At 41.1% G+C, this 15,762-nt stretch overlaps 1 protein-coding gene across 1 annotated transcript; it reads left to right on the forward strand.

Annotated features, from left to right (window-relative positions):
* The first annotated feature begins 2,351 nt into the window (after positions 1–2,351).
* Positions 2,352–12,366, forward strand: LOC110308526 (uncharacterized). The gene is made up of 4 exons (XM_085830989.1): positions 2,352–2,439; positions 6,298–7,990; positions 8,491–8,586; positions 10,270–12,366. The coding sequence occupies exons 2-4, from the start codon at positions 7,867–7,869 to the stop codon at positions 11,517–11,519; spliced, it is 1,470 nt and encodes a 489-aa protein (XP_085687115.1). The 5' UTR covers positions 2,352–2,439; positions 6,298–7,866; the 3' UTR covers positions 11,520–12,366.
* Positions 12,367–15,762: the final 3,396 nt, after the last annotated feature.

A 15,762-nucleotide genomic window follows, 5' to 3' on the forward strand; every position in this document is an offset into this window, starting at 1 on the left:
CTGGTAATTTCTTGATTGAGGATTGATAGGGGAAGGTGCTCAGAACCACCTTCATGGGTGAGGCCCTACTTCCCACTAACACATCAAGAATCAATCATTAATCAAGAAAATGCCCTAGGAATCTAGATAGAAGTATTTTCTCATTAGAGGTACCTCGTCCCAGATAACTACCCTATATTAAGCTGACCAAAAAAACAAAAAAGAATCCAACCTTGATGTGGTCCATAACCTGTATGCCAAATAATCACTTTAGTGTTGACCGAGGTGCTTTTGGTCAGGATATTCTTGGTAGCAACAGAAAGGGAAACTGACGCAGAGACTAAAGGAATGAAAAGGAAGGGTGCCTCTGTTTACAAGGATGTATGTGATGAGGTGGCCTATTTACAGTTTGTAGTGTGAACAAGATAACAAGTGGGGCATGCTTAAAAGCATTTCCCCTCTACCACTTACATCTGTAGAGCAGAAAACTGAGCTGGATCTTCTATGATGCCTTTTTTATTTCTTTGAATTAGAATGCTCACAAGCTAGACATTGCTAAATAAAAACTCCATTTAATCTTGTCCAAGAGAGAGACTTTCAGTATTATCAGCATGTGAAGCATAGGCAGATGACTTAGAACCAAGTAAAGAATAATCATCGAAGTAGTCCAGAAGGTGGATAGCTGTCTTAGTCAGGGTTTCTATTCCTGGACAAAACATCATGACCAAGAAGCAAGTTGGGGAGGAAAGGGTTTATTCAGCTTACACTTCCACATTGCTGTTCATCACCAAAGGAAGTCAGGACTGGAACTCAGGCAGGTCAGGAAGCAGGAGCTGATGCAGAGGCCATGGAGGGATGTTCCTTACTGGCTTGCTTCCCCTGGCTTGCTCATCTTGCTTTCTTATAGAACCCAAGACTACCAGCTCAGGGATGCCACCACCCACAAGGGGCCCTTCCTCCTTGATCACTAATTGAGAAAATGCCTTAAACTGGATCTCATGGAGGCATTTCTCAACTGAAGCTCCTTTTTCTGTGATAACTCCAGCTTGTGTCACATTGACACAAAACCAGCCAGTACAACAGCCAAAAGGCACAAGTTCCATAGGTAAATAGGAAACATTCCATATATGCATACATGGATAGAAAACCTCTGCTTTGTAGAGAGGAACTTGGGAAATATTTGCATTATGTATAACATCATATAATGCAGTCCATTGAACAACCTTTTAAAGGAGTTACAATTCTGAGCTAGATAAAGTATAAAACTACACAGTCAGGTCATATACCTCCCTGTAAAGGATACAGTAATGAAGGGTCCTGCACAGCTCTGGGGTGGGGGGTCCTGGTTAGTTCATATTGTTGTTCCTCCTATAGGGTTGCAGACCCCTTTAGCTCCTTTGGTGCTTTCTCTAGCTCCTTCATTAGGTGCCCTGTGTTCTATACAATAGATGACTAGGAGCATCCACTTCTGTATTTGCCAGGCATTGGCATAGCCTCACAAGAGATCGCTATATCAGGGTCCTGTCAGCAAAATCTTTCTGGCATATGCAATAGTGTCTGAGTTTGGTGGTTGTATATGGGATGGATCCCCAGGTGGGGCAGTCTCCGGATGGTCTTTCCTTTCATTTCAAGAGCTGAACTTTTAACTTTGTTCAATTATTAAAACCATCTGTGTGTTCTTGGCCCACTTCTGTACTCTACGGGTTCCAGTGTTCACAGGAATAGTTTTACCAGTTGTAGAATCTGATATATGTATATGGCTCACAGAAGAACAAGAATTATTTATGTATGCGTAGTGTTGAGTCAAAGCCATTACACCCAAAGGCCTTTACCCTAAACTATCCATCTTATTTAGAAATAAGGTCTCTATAAATAGCCCAGTCCAACCTTGGATCCCGGGTCCTTCTTCCATAAGCCACCAGGCAGCTAAGAGCACAATAAGGCACATCAATGCTGGTTTGAAAAATCATCTTTAAAAGATATTTTTTTATTCCCACACTAGTGATTGCTTCGTGGTGCTGATTTTTTTTTTCAAGGAGTAGTAAGATTAAAATCACAACACATGGATAGGAAAGGACCCGTCACCCTAATATTTCTGTCAAAGGCTTGACTCATATTCATATATCTCATGTTGTGGATCTGGAGATGAAAACCAGCCTGACTTCCCAATGGCTGTCAAGCATAGTAGGCTTCTTTTTCTCATACACTCCTGCGGGTTGCCAGGGACAAATCCAGGAACAGCCCTAGCTGATTTCCGGGAATTTCTTTCGCACAGACTTGTGGGAAATGTAGTTTGGCCACTGTGTCGTCACAGGGACCTGCTCCGGAAACAGTATTTGAGTCTGAAAGTGTGCGGTTTCCCCAAAGTTGGGTGAGAGTGCTGTCCTGCTCAGCTCTCGAGTTGCATCGCTGACATCGAGGTTGGTCCAGGGAGCAGCGCAGCCTGAGGCACTGTTCGAGGTGCGGGGATCCATCTAGCAGCAAGCAGAGCAGCGATGGGTGGGAGGTCGGGAGAAACTGACCTGCGCTGTCCTTACATTCTGGTCCATAAAGATACTGGTCAGGGCTGGGGAGAGGGCGTGTCTGACGGTGCCCTGATTGATGTTTGTCAGAACTCTGAGCACAACCCGAGTCTACCGTGGGCTTCTGGGACAGGAGTGCAGGATGGTTGCATGGGAGTGGGATATGGTGCAAAGATCAGGCTTGGTGGGTCAGCTGAGGAACTTGCATCTCAGGTGGTGCTGAGAGCTCACTTTCCCGCTTGGCTGGGAAGACTTTGTTACTAGCTGACCCCCACTCTCAGATGAATCTTGAGGTTTTCTCAGTACATCTAAAATAGGTGGGTTTTCTGCCTCTCGAGTGTTTCACAGAACGCCGGTATGATCATGGAGTATTGATTGTCATCGTTTTTCTCGGCCAGTCGGCCAGTCGGTGAATTAAACGGGTAAGAAAAGAATCAGAGACACAACCGGTCGTAGCTGGGAAATTCTGGGGCACCGTGGACAAATCTACCAGAATCACCTGATAAAGAAAAGCTCTGGCTAGGGCTGAGGGAGAACAGGTGCGGTGGGCACATGGAGAGAAGCAACCACTGGCAGGTAGAGTGAGGGGTGGGGAAGCTGATGTCCCGCTTCACCTTTAGGGCTGGCGTTTCTTAAGCCTTTGAAGGGTTCCAGCCCTAAGTTTTGGTTGATTACTTTTCAAGAAAGACAGGATGTCTACTTGGCCCACAACTGTTGTACAAACATGCTTCGATCTGGTCTTGAACTTGAGCCAGTCCATTAGCAGGGACCCCCGGAGCAGTGGGGGAAAAGCTCACCTTGTTTTAGGCTGCTAAGCGTTTGTGTCAGGTCAGCAGGGTGAGGGAGAACTTAAAGAACGTTATGCACTTATGTAATTTAAGGTAAACGGACCTCATTCCCACTCTGGAATTCTCCTTCTCTGAAGCAGTCACAGTGGTTTACACCCCCTCCCCTGCTTTTCTGCCTCTTGTATGGCTTCTCCTTCCTTACACTGTACATCAAAGTGTGTAGAATGCATCTCTGGTTAGCCAAAACTGAAACCCTGCTCCTGCTCCTCACATGGGGGAATGACAGCCAGATTTACATGTGGCATCAACCAGTGTACTGGCTAGTTTTGTGTCAACTTGACACAGGCTGGAATTATCACAAAGAAAGGAACTTCAGTTGGGGAAATGCCTCCACGAGATCCAGCTGTAAGACATTTTCTCAATTAGTGATCAAGTGGGGAGGGTCCCTTGTGGGTGGTTCCATCTCTAGGCTGGTAGTCTTGGTTCTATAAGAGAGCAGGCTGAGTATGCCAGGAAAAATCCCTCCATGGCTTCTGCATCAGCGTCTGCTTCCTGACCTGCCTGAGTTCCAGTCCTGACTTCCTTTGGTGATGAACAGCAATGTGGAAGTGTAAGCTGAATAAACCCTTTCCTCACCAACTTGCTTCTTAGTCATGATGTTTTGTCCAGGAATAGAAACCCTGACTAAGACAACCAGTAAAACAATATGTCATTCCTTCCTCTTGGGAAGGTTAGTTCCATTGGGAACCTTCCGTTGGGAAGGTGCCCTGTAGTGTCCAGTCCTACCTGGTTCTTTTAGAATCTTCTTGTTGTATGCTAACCTGTGTAAGAGACAGCTTGACAGGTGGCATTACTAGTTTTCTTGCTACTAACCTTGCTGTGTAACAGAGGCCATTCTTGGAAACTTGGAAGGGAAAGTATGCTGGATAATGGCGTCCAGGTCTTGGTCATCTAAATGATTATGTCAGAGGCCATTGAGAAAAATTACAGATGTTATTTGGACAGAATTGAATAGAAACCAAATCCGTATGCATGAAATAGACTTGAGAAACACAGATTTTCATTACTTTGTCTTATGGGGTTTGAAAAGTTGCAGTCATTGGGTTCATTCAAAATTGTTTTCAAATGCAATGACATAAATTAAGGTGTAAAGTGTGTGTCCAGATTGGCTGGCCATCTCCTTAAATCCTACATCCTGTTGCTCATTTCTTTGTGGTATCCACATAAGTCAGTGAATGAGAATGTAATTCACAACAGTTTGTTGGGCATATACCACTTACTAGTATGTTAAGAAGACTCAGTAACCATATACTGATTATTTAAAATCCAGATATGTCTAGACATCTGAAGTACAGAAGAAATCCTGTGATACTTAAATGACCCTAAAATTCAAATTCATTGCACTTTTTAAATAAATATGTGGCAGATGTTCTATCATATCCCTTTTAGGGTTCCAGTTATAGTATCTGAGTTTTCCTATTGCAAAAACATGTTAACTTAAACCAAAAATGGATGATTGTTGTCTGCCACACTTTTGTGTGTCACGTTGGGAAAGACAGTGCAGTGTTGCTTACTGAAGCACTTAGTGTATTTTTAAAGCACTATGTTCTTTAATTGATAAATAAGCCCTGTCTGAATGGAGAGTCGTTATTGTGTGGAGCCTGGTGAGTAACACTTGCTTTCTGTCTAGCCTGGACTTTCCTACAATTTTCTAGGAATAAGGTTTGTCTGGTATCTCTGAGGAACACTGACCATAGATACAAGAGTTCTTGTGAGTTTAGCTCTTGGACCCGCCTCTGTTCAAGGGAAGGAAAATTGGATTCCCAACTTAGGAATAGAGTAAATTTGCAGCAGTTTTCAATAAATCACAGTTTGTCCCTTCTGGCCAGAATTTATTTGCATTTCCTCTTTACAGGAAATGAACGTTGTCAGTCTCAACTTGTCCTGAAATGTTTGCTTTAATTGTATTGGTTAAAATCCCAACTAACTGAGATTCTTGTGGCAGGCTTTCTGCTGTCCCCTCACAGACTTCTCATGGTGAGAAATGTGGCCTGAATATCACAGGCACATCCCCATAGCGAATTGGGGTGGTATGCTCTGGTCAGCGTTAGGGACTGATCCTAGCAGTCACATCACCATTGGAGACCTGCTCCAGTTCTCTCAGAGAAAAACGTTTTGACGTCACTCTGCCCAGAGTTACTGCAGTTCTCCAGGCTGACCATTTTCCCTGCTGTGGGCAGTCTCATAGATAAAGAAGAGTGGAATCTGTGGTTTTCATTTACTTGTAAATGTGGGAAAGGGTTCTGCTATCTACAAAGATGCTTTCAACAGAGCCTGTGTTTTCCTTGAGAAGTGACAGAATTTTATCCATTATGTCATTCATTCTACTTGGAAGTCTACTGGCTTCACTATTTCTTCACTCCACCCTTATGATTAAATACTTTTTTTAGTATAATCTTTCTTTCCAAAGTGTATGCTTCATCCATCCCTACCAGGAGGGAGATTGGGAAATGTCATAATTATATTTTAATTAAATAATACTCAAGAAGAAAAGGGATAAAGTCATATAAGCTGGGGAAATATGGCTGAAACTAGAAATGACCTAAGGCACAGAAAGACTGTATTACATGACCCCATTCATATGTTAAATGTGTAGAGCTGTAACTCATAGATGTTGGAAATATAGTGGGTTTTTTCATTGGCCAATGACATTGGAAAGCTGCGGCGTGAGGACATACTTAGCTTGGATGCTCTGAAATGATGCTCTAGGAGGATTAAAGCTCACAGCATTGTTACCCTGGATGCTGGATGTGTGTAAACTATGGTCTGTACATTTTAGAACTGAACAAGACAGCACTTTTGACATGGTAATAATAAAAATGTTGTTTGAGGAGATTAACTATCAAAGTACTTTTTATCTGTTGTTGTCTCAAAGGCTTACTGCCTCTGCCTAACCTAGTCCTAGTCCTGGAAATTTCTAGGCTCCATACAATCTTATCTTTGCTTAGAATGTTTTCAGCCTCTGAGACTTGCTGCTGAATCAACTCGCCCTTTCTTGTTCTTTCTGATCGCTCGATGGCTGGCTGGTTCTACTCAGCTGTTCTGGCTCAAACTCCTCTCCCAGGTAACTTATTCAATCCAGCTGTTCAGCATCTTACTGAATTGCTCTGTTTGCCCTCAAGCCAACCCTAGCAATCTGTTCCAATCTTCTGGCTCCTCCTCCTTCCTTGCTCGTTCTATCTTTACCTATGTCTAGCTTGTTCTCTCTGCAATCTGTCTCCATAAAACGCTGTGGTAAAACTTCCTCCTTCTCCCTCTGTGCTGCTCTACCGTCCCTCTCAACTCTACCAATATTGCTCTCCAGGAACTCATTCCTGCTCTGTATTCTCTTCCTCCTGTACTGTCTGTCTCTCCCTTAAGTAGCTTCCCTATCCTCTCTTCTCATGAGAGTTGGGCAGATCCTTTTCTGTCAGATTCTTTCTCTGATTTGTCACCTTTTCTGTCACTCAATTAGACATCACTTTCAAACAAGGGTGCTTTCCTTTACAAATTAACTTTGTCTTCTTTGTTTAGGATTAAAGGTGAGTACTAAGGGCATGTCTATATGCTAGCCAGAGGGATTAAAGGTCTGTGAATTCTTTTTTTTTTTTTTTTTCTTTTTGGTTACATCACTTGGCTGTTCCGTCTTGAGTCTCTAGGTGACCTGTCGTTACAATCACTATTGAACCATGTATAAATTAAGGAATCAAGACCCCCAGCCCAGAGCCTCTGCATCATAATCCACATTTGCATTGCATGGCATACTCATGACTGTAGGCTTGCTTTCCACTTCACAAAACTGTGCATATAAAGTGTTGGGAAGTTCCTTCTCCTTCACCATGACTATCCTCTGAGAAATGTCTGTCTGTATGCATCATGGATAAAACCAGCATGTGGCACTAAATACAGGTTTTTCCATGGAAGCATGTGTCTTAAAAGTAGAGTATCCACATGGGCTTGTGGGATCTTCTGCCTGCATGTGACCACATCTAAAGCATGTAAGGAATATTACTAACCTATGGTAGAAGCATTCTAGCTCTCTTTTCCTCCTGGGCAAATTATAACATTGTAGAAACAAGCACCAGATGCCTGTATTAGTTAGAGTTTCTATTACAGTGCTAAACTAAGTAGTATGGCCAAAGCAACTTGGAGAAGAATGGATTTATTTCAACGTAGAACTTCAGGTAACGTTAAGTCCATCACTGAGTGAAGTCAAGGCAGGAAACTGGAGCATAGGTCATGAAGAAACCCTGCAAAATGGGCTTGCTCTTCATGACTTGCTAATTCTGTTTTCTTATATCATCTAAGAGCACCTGCCCAGGTGCTACACCACCCACAATGGGCTGGATTATCTCTTATCAGTGAATAACAGTCTTTTACAGGGTGTGGAATGTACATTCTCAATTGAGGTTCCCTCTTCTCAAATTATCCTAGCTTGTGTGACATTGACAGAGAACTAATATGTCTAGATCCACAATGCCTGTTATTAGTGGTTTTAATTAAAGTGTGGGTATCATTCATGATCTTAATTTCAGGAAATGCTGTCCTTCTGGGATGTGGCCATTGATTTCTCTCCAGAAGAGAGGGAATGCCTGGAGCCTGCTCAGTGGGATCTGTACAGAGATGTGATGCTGGAGAATTACAGCCATCTGGATTTCCTGGGTGAGGATCACGTCCCCTTTGAATTTTTATTTCACTGTCAATGCATTTCTTCCTCTGTACATTATCTCACACGAGCTCATGTTTTCCCACAGCATGTTTCATCTTCTTAGTTTTAAAGAAAAATTTGGGAATGTGCTTAGGCGAGAAACACTGCTTTCTCTTTTGTGTGTTTAGCCTGTCTGTGTTGGTTGAATGCATCCTTCTTCACAGAAGTGGGAATGTTAGAAACACTGTTTCAGTAGGCATGTACCTTACATAGAAAAAAAACAAAGTTTCACAATTCAATTTTAATGCCTTTCCCTTTACATTAAACTCAGAATCTGGACACTGTATCTTCCTTCACATAATGTAATGATCCTGTCAGAAGACATTTAAGGAACTAATTGTATGCAGTCATTTATTTCAGCATCTCTTTCCTTACACACACAGTGCTGAAAGGGACATGCCCATTCCCAGGAGAAGGACACTTGAACAATCTTGTTCTCTTTTCCTCCAAACAGGTCTTGCTCTCTCTAAGCCATTCCTGGTGACATTTCTGGAGCAAAGACAAGAGCCTTGGGACGTGAAGAGACAAGCAGCAGCCGCTGTGCACCCAGGTGTGTAGGAACGAGGGGGTGAGAGAACAGAGTTGAGGTCCAGAGATCCAACAGAAAGCCAAGCTTCACCATACACATTGAGATAGTGCTGTCGAGGAAATCACTCTTTAGATCACTCCTTTCATGATTTTTGTTTATGGTGGTTTAATTTTCTTAAATTTTGTATTTCCCTGATCACCATTAAGATGTGCTCATCTTTACAGTGACTTCAAAGAACTTCATTTTTGAGTTTACATTGTAACTGACTTTGCAACCTTTGAAAAATCTACACACTGATTTTCTAAAGACCTATGTGTGAATCTGTGTAAGGCAGTAACTTCATGCATAAATATATTTTATATTCACTTATACTCAAATCACCTCATCAGAATTCTTTGTGAATGATGAAAATGTATCCTCATTTTTTTCCCTATTACACACTCACTAGTAAAGATTTAAAATGTATATCCTTTCTGGAAATATAGTCATGGATTAAAACTGCCCAATACTCAAAAAATTTTAATAGCTCATCAATACATTTTCAGAATATTGTGAATTCAGTGTGTTTTTTTCTTGGAAGTTTGATTGTGTGTTCCTTGGCAGTGGTTAATCTATAAGCATTTGTTTATCTGTAACCGGAATAACTTTGTGGATAGATTATCCAACGATACGCACTTCAGGCCAGTGTGAGATAACGATATATATGAGTTCTGGTTCTGTGAGCATCAGGATTGTGTGTTTCCACTTCATGTGTAAGCAGGAGTCTCTGTTTGCATGTCTTGAACATTGTCTCTTTTCATTGCTCAGTGGGTGTTTCATCTTGTAAATTAATAGTTCTTACAAAGATGGCAAATTTTAACACTTTTTCTTTGGCAATATATTGTCTTTAGCAGAAGTTATTCATAGGTTAACCTAAATTCATAGGTGAACCTAAATTTTTTTCATAATTTTGATAGTGTGATATTTGTCATCCTAATAGAATATAATGCTGTCTGAAACCCAAAGGGTATATTATTTAAATTAATTGTAGACATATTTATTATGCACATTTTCATTCATACCTATAATTCTAAAATTCATACTTAGGATAAAAATGGTGTTTCTGTATTGCTTCAGTCTCACTCAGTCACCACTTATCTTCTGTTTTCCAAGTTGATAATGCCAGGTGTGTCCATGTATAATATCTATGTGTACTAAGGGTATTTATTTTTATTCACATAATACCCTTAGGATATTCTTTTGTCATAGATAATTACTACTTATTTAGCTACTTAACTTTGAATAGTGTGCCTTTCTTTTTGTTTGTTTATTTGTTTGTTTGTTTGTTTGAGATAGGGTTTCTCTGTGTAGCCTTGACTGTCGTCCTGGAACTCAATCTGTACACCAGGCTGGCCTTGAACTCACAGATACCCACTTCTGTCTGCCTCCAGAGTGCCAGGATTAAAGGCATGCACCACTACTACCTGGTGGGCATTATTTCTATAATCAATTTGACCAAGCTTTTATTTCAGTAGAAGCTTAGATTGTTTCCTCCTACTATAGTTTCTGAATCATGCTAAATGAATACAGGGGTAGGAATGTTGTGTTCTTTCTGATTTATCAATAAAAATGTAAATATGAGTAAATGTCTCCATTTAAAGGTAAACATTAAAAATATAAAGAATATGCTAAGCTTTTGTTCATATATCACCTTTTGGTCAACAGGAAAAACACTCAATAAATGTAAAGATTTCAGCAAGGCCTTTTTTTGCAAGTCACTGCTTACTCAGCACCAGAGAATTCGTACAGGGGAGAAAGCCTTCAAGTGTGAGGAATGTGGTAAGGCCTTTAATAATCGTTCAAACCTTTCTGAACACAAGAGAATACATACTGGAGAAAAACCCTACAAATGTGAAGAATGTGGTAAGGCCTTTCGTATTCGCTCAAAACTTTCTACACACCAAAGAGTTCATACGGGAGAAAAACCCTACAAATGTGAAGAATGTGGTAAGGCTTTTAATAGTCATTCAAACCTTTCTGAACACAAGAGAATACATACTGGAGAAAAACCCTACAAATGTGAAGAATGTGGCAAGGCCTTCAGTACTCGCTCAACATATTATAGACACCAGAAAAATCATACTGGACAAAAACCATACAAGTGTGAAGAATGCGCCAAAGAATTTTCCTACCCTTCATTGCTTAAGGTACATCAAAGAATTCATTCTGCAGAGAAATCTTACAAGTGTGAAGAATGTGGGAAACCATTTTACTGTCCTTTATTGCTTAAGAAGCATCAAATAATTCATTCTGCAGAGAAACCCTACAAGTGTGCAGAATGTGGGAAAGCCTTTCACTACCCTTCATTGCTTAAGCGACATCAAAGAATTCACGCTGGAAAGAAACCCTGTAAGTGTAAAGACTGCGACAGGGCATTTTACTCTTCTGCATTCCTTAAGCGTCATCAAAGAATTCATTCTGAAGAGAATTCCTACAAGTGTGGAGAATGTGGCAAAAGGTTTTGTTCTTTTCCACACCTTCAGTATCACCAAAGATTTCATTCTGGAGAGAAACCATACAAATGTGAACAATGTGGGAAAACATTTTCTACTCTCTCATACCTTCCTTGGCATAAATTGCGTCATTCTGGGGAGAAATCATACAAATGTGAAAAATGTGGAAAAATGTTTTACTCTACTTTGGACCTTAAAAAACACCAAAAAATTCATGAATATAAGTGTGGGGAATGTCACTATGGCTTTCCTAATTACGCAGCCCTTACTGCACACCAGAGAGTTCATACTGGAGAGAAACCTCATGTATGCGAACAATGTGGGAAAGACTTTTCTAGGATCGATAGCCTCAATCAGCATCAGCTTGTTCATACTGGAGAGAAACCCTATAAATGTGAAAAATGTGGCAAGTGCTTTTACCGATCTTCATCCCTTAAAAGACATCAAGGAACTCATTCTTAATAGAAAATTTGACAAGTGATATGTGATAAAAAAAAAAAAAATCTTGCAAAATATTCAGACCTTGCTCAAGACAAATGAAACCATTGAGTAGAGAAGCCATGTGCCTGTGAGGAATGCTGAGTGGTTTAACATGAAGTCAACACTTTCTACCATCAGTAACGTTCATTCTGCAGAGAAACTTGCCCAACTGTGGAGGAAGTGACAGGCTTTTAGTGTTTCTTCAAATCTTAAATAACAATGATCTTCATCCTGAACATTGACGTTATCATGTGAAGGATGTAGTGGAGGCATTAGTTATCATTCAGTCCCAACCTCAATAATTCATTCCTGACAGAAACTGTACTTATGTGAAGAAAAAGACCAAGGCTTAGCTACTCCTTATGTCTACATAAGCATGAAAGCCTAACATCTGAATGCGTGCTTTCCTGGATCATAGTGCCTTATGGGCCTATCTGGGGGCATTTTCTTTTTTCTTTTTCTTTTTTTTCTTTTTCTTTTTCTTTTTTCTTTTTCTTTTTCTTTTTCTCTTTCTTTTTCTTTTCTTTCTCTTCTTTGGGGGGGAGGGGGCATTTTTTTGATTGTTAACTGATGTAGTAGTGTCCAGACAGGACAAGCATCACCACCTTGGGGAAGTATTCTTGGGTTACCTAAGGATTTGGGGTGGGCAGGAGACTAATATGTCACGAAGCATGGTTTCTGCTTCACTTGCTGCCCTAACTTCCCTGGAAGAGAGACAATGACCTTTATGTTGAAATAAACTATTTCCTCCGCAAGATTGTTTTTGGTCATGCCATTCGTGACACCAACAAATCAGTGTAGGAAAGCATTAGAGGCATTTCCCTGCCCCTGTCCCTGCCCCCCATACCTCGGTTGGCATCAGACTCCATACTAGAGGCAGTGTCACAAAACCTTTAGATGTGTTCAGCCTCGGCAGGACACCAGAGCTTGTATACTGCACAAGAGTCCTATTGATACTAAGAGTACAACAAAGAATTTTGTTTCCATTATTTATCACAAAATTTCATACTGTAGATGAACCTTTTAAAGACTGTAGCTACATGTTGAAAAGTTGTTCCAAACCCAGTGAAAACTGTAGGCGTGAATGAAAGTAAGATACTCAACTGATGATAGAAACTGTTTATTCTTCACACCTTAACATCAGAAAAATATTTTTTAGGAAACCCTACAAATTAAGTAATATGACAAAGCCTTAACTAAGTTCACTCCCTACCTAGGGTGCGTATTGAATTCATGATGAGTTCATATTGTAGAGAAACCTACATACATTGAGTCTGGTAGGATGCTTTTCTAGTATATACACTCCATAATAGCAAATGAGCAAAGCTAATATCAAGTACCCATATATTAGAGAAGGAAGAAACCCACTCCTGAAGGTTGCCTTCTGACCTCTATGTATGGGCCCACACTGACAGACATATGTACGTGCACAAATAAGAAAGTTAAAACATGTTTGGTTTTTTTGAGGCGGGGGTGGTGTGGTGGTGGTGGTTGAGACAGGGTTTCTCTGTGTAGCCCTGGCTGTCCTGGAACTCACTTTGTAGAACAAGCTGGCCTCGAACTCAGAAATCCGCCTGCCTCTGCCTCCCGAGTGCTGGGATTAAAAGCGTGTGCTACCACACCCGGCTAAAACATGTTTTTAAGGTGTGTTTGCATTCAAGTAACAAGGGATGGAGAAGGGATCTTTACCTTAGATGCCAAGAGATGAAATCTAGAATCACATGGTAGACAAACCTCGGGCTATTCCGTTGAAGGGTTTATCCTGATTAGTTTGCGGTCAGAAGACTTGTGGATAGTGGGTAGACAGGTAAGTCCTATTTGTTGGCTGGGATCCTTGATTGTATAAGAAGGAAAGCATGAACTGAGAGCAACCATTTGTCATCTGTCTCCATCTGCTTCTTGACTGGAGGCAACGTGAGCAGCTGCATCAAAGTTTTTGCCGCCTTAACTTTATCACCATGGTTACAAGTAACTTCTAGCCACAGCCAGATCAAACCCTGGGTCCTGTAAGTTGCCTTTGTCAGGTATTTTATGATAGTGACAGGGTAAGTTACTTAGACTGCATGCCAAGAAAGAGTACCACTTTGACATTAATACATATGCGGCAGCACTTTATCTATTTCCTCTTTTAATTTCAGTCTACCCCCTTATTACCCTACCCCCCTTAAGAATGTCACCTTTCTTTTTATACATGTAACCCCCACATACACATACACCCCCAAACACAGTTACCACTGACACAGCATCAGTATGACCTCTGTACAAATGAATGGCCTTTTTCTTTTACAGTAAAAACTTGAATGCTTTATGCGGTTTGGTTGTATGTGCACTGTGTCTGTATCGTTAGTTACAAGGATTCCACATCTTGGTTGTCACCATGGCCTGCCTGGGAACCAATTGAAACACAAGCTCCTGGGAACCCTTATAAAGTGCTTTCCTTAATCATACTAAAAAGGACGTGGCCCTAAAGCAGGGCCGCACTTCTTTGTCGATATCCACATAGAAGGATATTGCAGGGAGAGTGTTTGCTTCCCCACTACTTGCCCCGCTCTCCATCCACTTGTTGCCTCCTTTCTTAAATCCAGACTGTTCAGGATTCCATCAGAGACTAAAACCCAGCAATTCTTCAAGTATCCAGAATTCCTCAGCGCCAGATTGGAACTGCAGAGACATGTAGCCCCTGCTACTGAATAGTTGGTAGGTTCATTCACTTTCCATAGTGAAACCACCACTGTTAAGACTACCTGGACTAAAGCCGGTCTTTAATCCCAGCACTTGGGAGGCAGAGGCAGGAGGATTTCTGAGTTGGAGGCTAGCCTGGTCTACAGAGTGAGTTCCAGGTCAGCCAGGGCTACACAGAGAAACCCTGTCTCGAAACACCCCCCCCCCCCCAAAAAAAAAGACTACCTGGACTATATCCCGTAAGGCAGTTTCATGAATTCTTCTAACTATATGCATTTCATTGTGCTATTCCTTTAGAGAACTCTACAGTAGTTGCTCTATGACCCCTTTTGCATTTTCAACTTAAAGTAATATCTAGCTTGAATACTTTGTGTGTTTGCACGATGAGAGACATAGATCTAATTTCACTCATTTTCCAGGGCATTGTTATGGAAAATATTTAAAAAGTTAATCCGCCATCTCTCCTGCCCTGCCGGTCCATGTTCCCACTCTAGTACTGGTACTGGCGGGCCACAACACTATGTCCTGGCGGGGTCCAGCTCTGCGTGTTCTCACCGCTGAGCTACTCTCTCCCAGCTACTGAATTCATCTTCCACGCAACACCCCCACACCCCACGATCAGCCATCTCAACACCGTTACCCAGTAGAAACAAGACTCTTACGCTTAATTATCCAATCAGATTTATATAACAATAAGATCACAATTTACAAGATGCCAATACAATAATTTCAGAGGCAATTGATAAAGCTTTAACCCAATTATTCTAACCTTGGGACAATCTCAGCTACTTGTGGCTGTTTTAACCCATGTGGGATCAGGATCATATTCCTGTTCGTCTGCTTCCTTGTTGCCTTCTCCCCTTCTCCCTTCTGGTTACCTCTCTATCTCTCCCTGTTCCCCAAACTCCTAGCCCCGCCTCCCGTTTCCTGTCCAATCACAGGCCTGCCAGTGCCCTAATGTGATTGGACAGAGAAAATCCTGCAACAGGGCATATCCAGTTTTGACAACAATATTTGTTGAAAAAAAAAAAACTATCAGGTCCAGTCCTGGTTTTTATACTTTTTGTCAAAAATAGCATGTCCGTTGCATTAGCATTTATCCTTGGGTCTTATTTTACAATGCATTGTCTGTACTTTTTTAAAATTTTATTTTTTTATTAATTTCAAGCAGTCCTCATTATAGCTTTGTAGTAGAATTTGAGGTCAGCTAAGATATATCTTCTTTTCTTTCTTTTTTTTTTTTTCGAGACAGGGTTTCTCTGTATAGCCCTACCTGTCCTGGAACTCACTCTAGACCAGACTGGCCTCGAACTCAGAAATCCACCTGCTTCTGCCTCCCAAGTGCTGGGATTAAAGGCATGTGCCACCACTGCCCGGGTAAGATATATCTCAAATGTCATTTCTCTGTCGTTGCTTTTTAAATCTCTGTTTTTTTATATGTCATTGTAATTTTTCCCTAGTTCTATGTTGACTAACATAATGGAAAGTCAGAAACAAGAGTGAGGCTATTGAACAGTGTATTTATGGGTATTAATTAAACAAT

Source organism: Mus caroli, unplaced genomic scaffold (genome assembly GCF_978045245.1).
Source record: "Mus caroli unplaced genomic scaffold, Mus_caroli_1 scaffold_15, whole genome shotgun sequence".
NCBI lineage: Eukaryota > Metazoa > Chordata > Mammalia > Rodentia > Muridae > Mus > Mus caroli.

Excerpts from the sequence above, each read along its gene's own strand:
- LOC110308526 (XM_085830989.1), top strand. The coding sequence starts at position 7,867 with ATGCTGTCCTTCTGGGATGTGGCCATTGATTTCTCTCCAGAAGAGAGG. Across the intron at positions 7,991-8,490 it reads CAGCCATCTGGATTTCCTGG|GTCTTGCTCTCTCTAAGCCA; the intron begins GTGAGGATCACG and ends TCCTCCAAACAG. Across the intron at positions 8,587-10,269 it reads AGCAGCCGCTGTGCACCCAG|GAAAAACACTCAATAAATGT; the intron begins GTGTGTAGGAAC and ends TTTGGTCAACAG.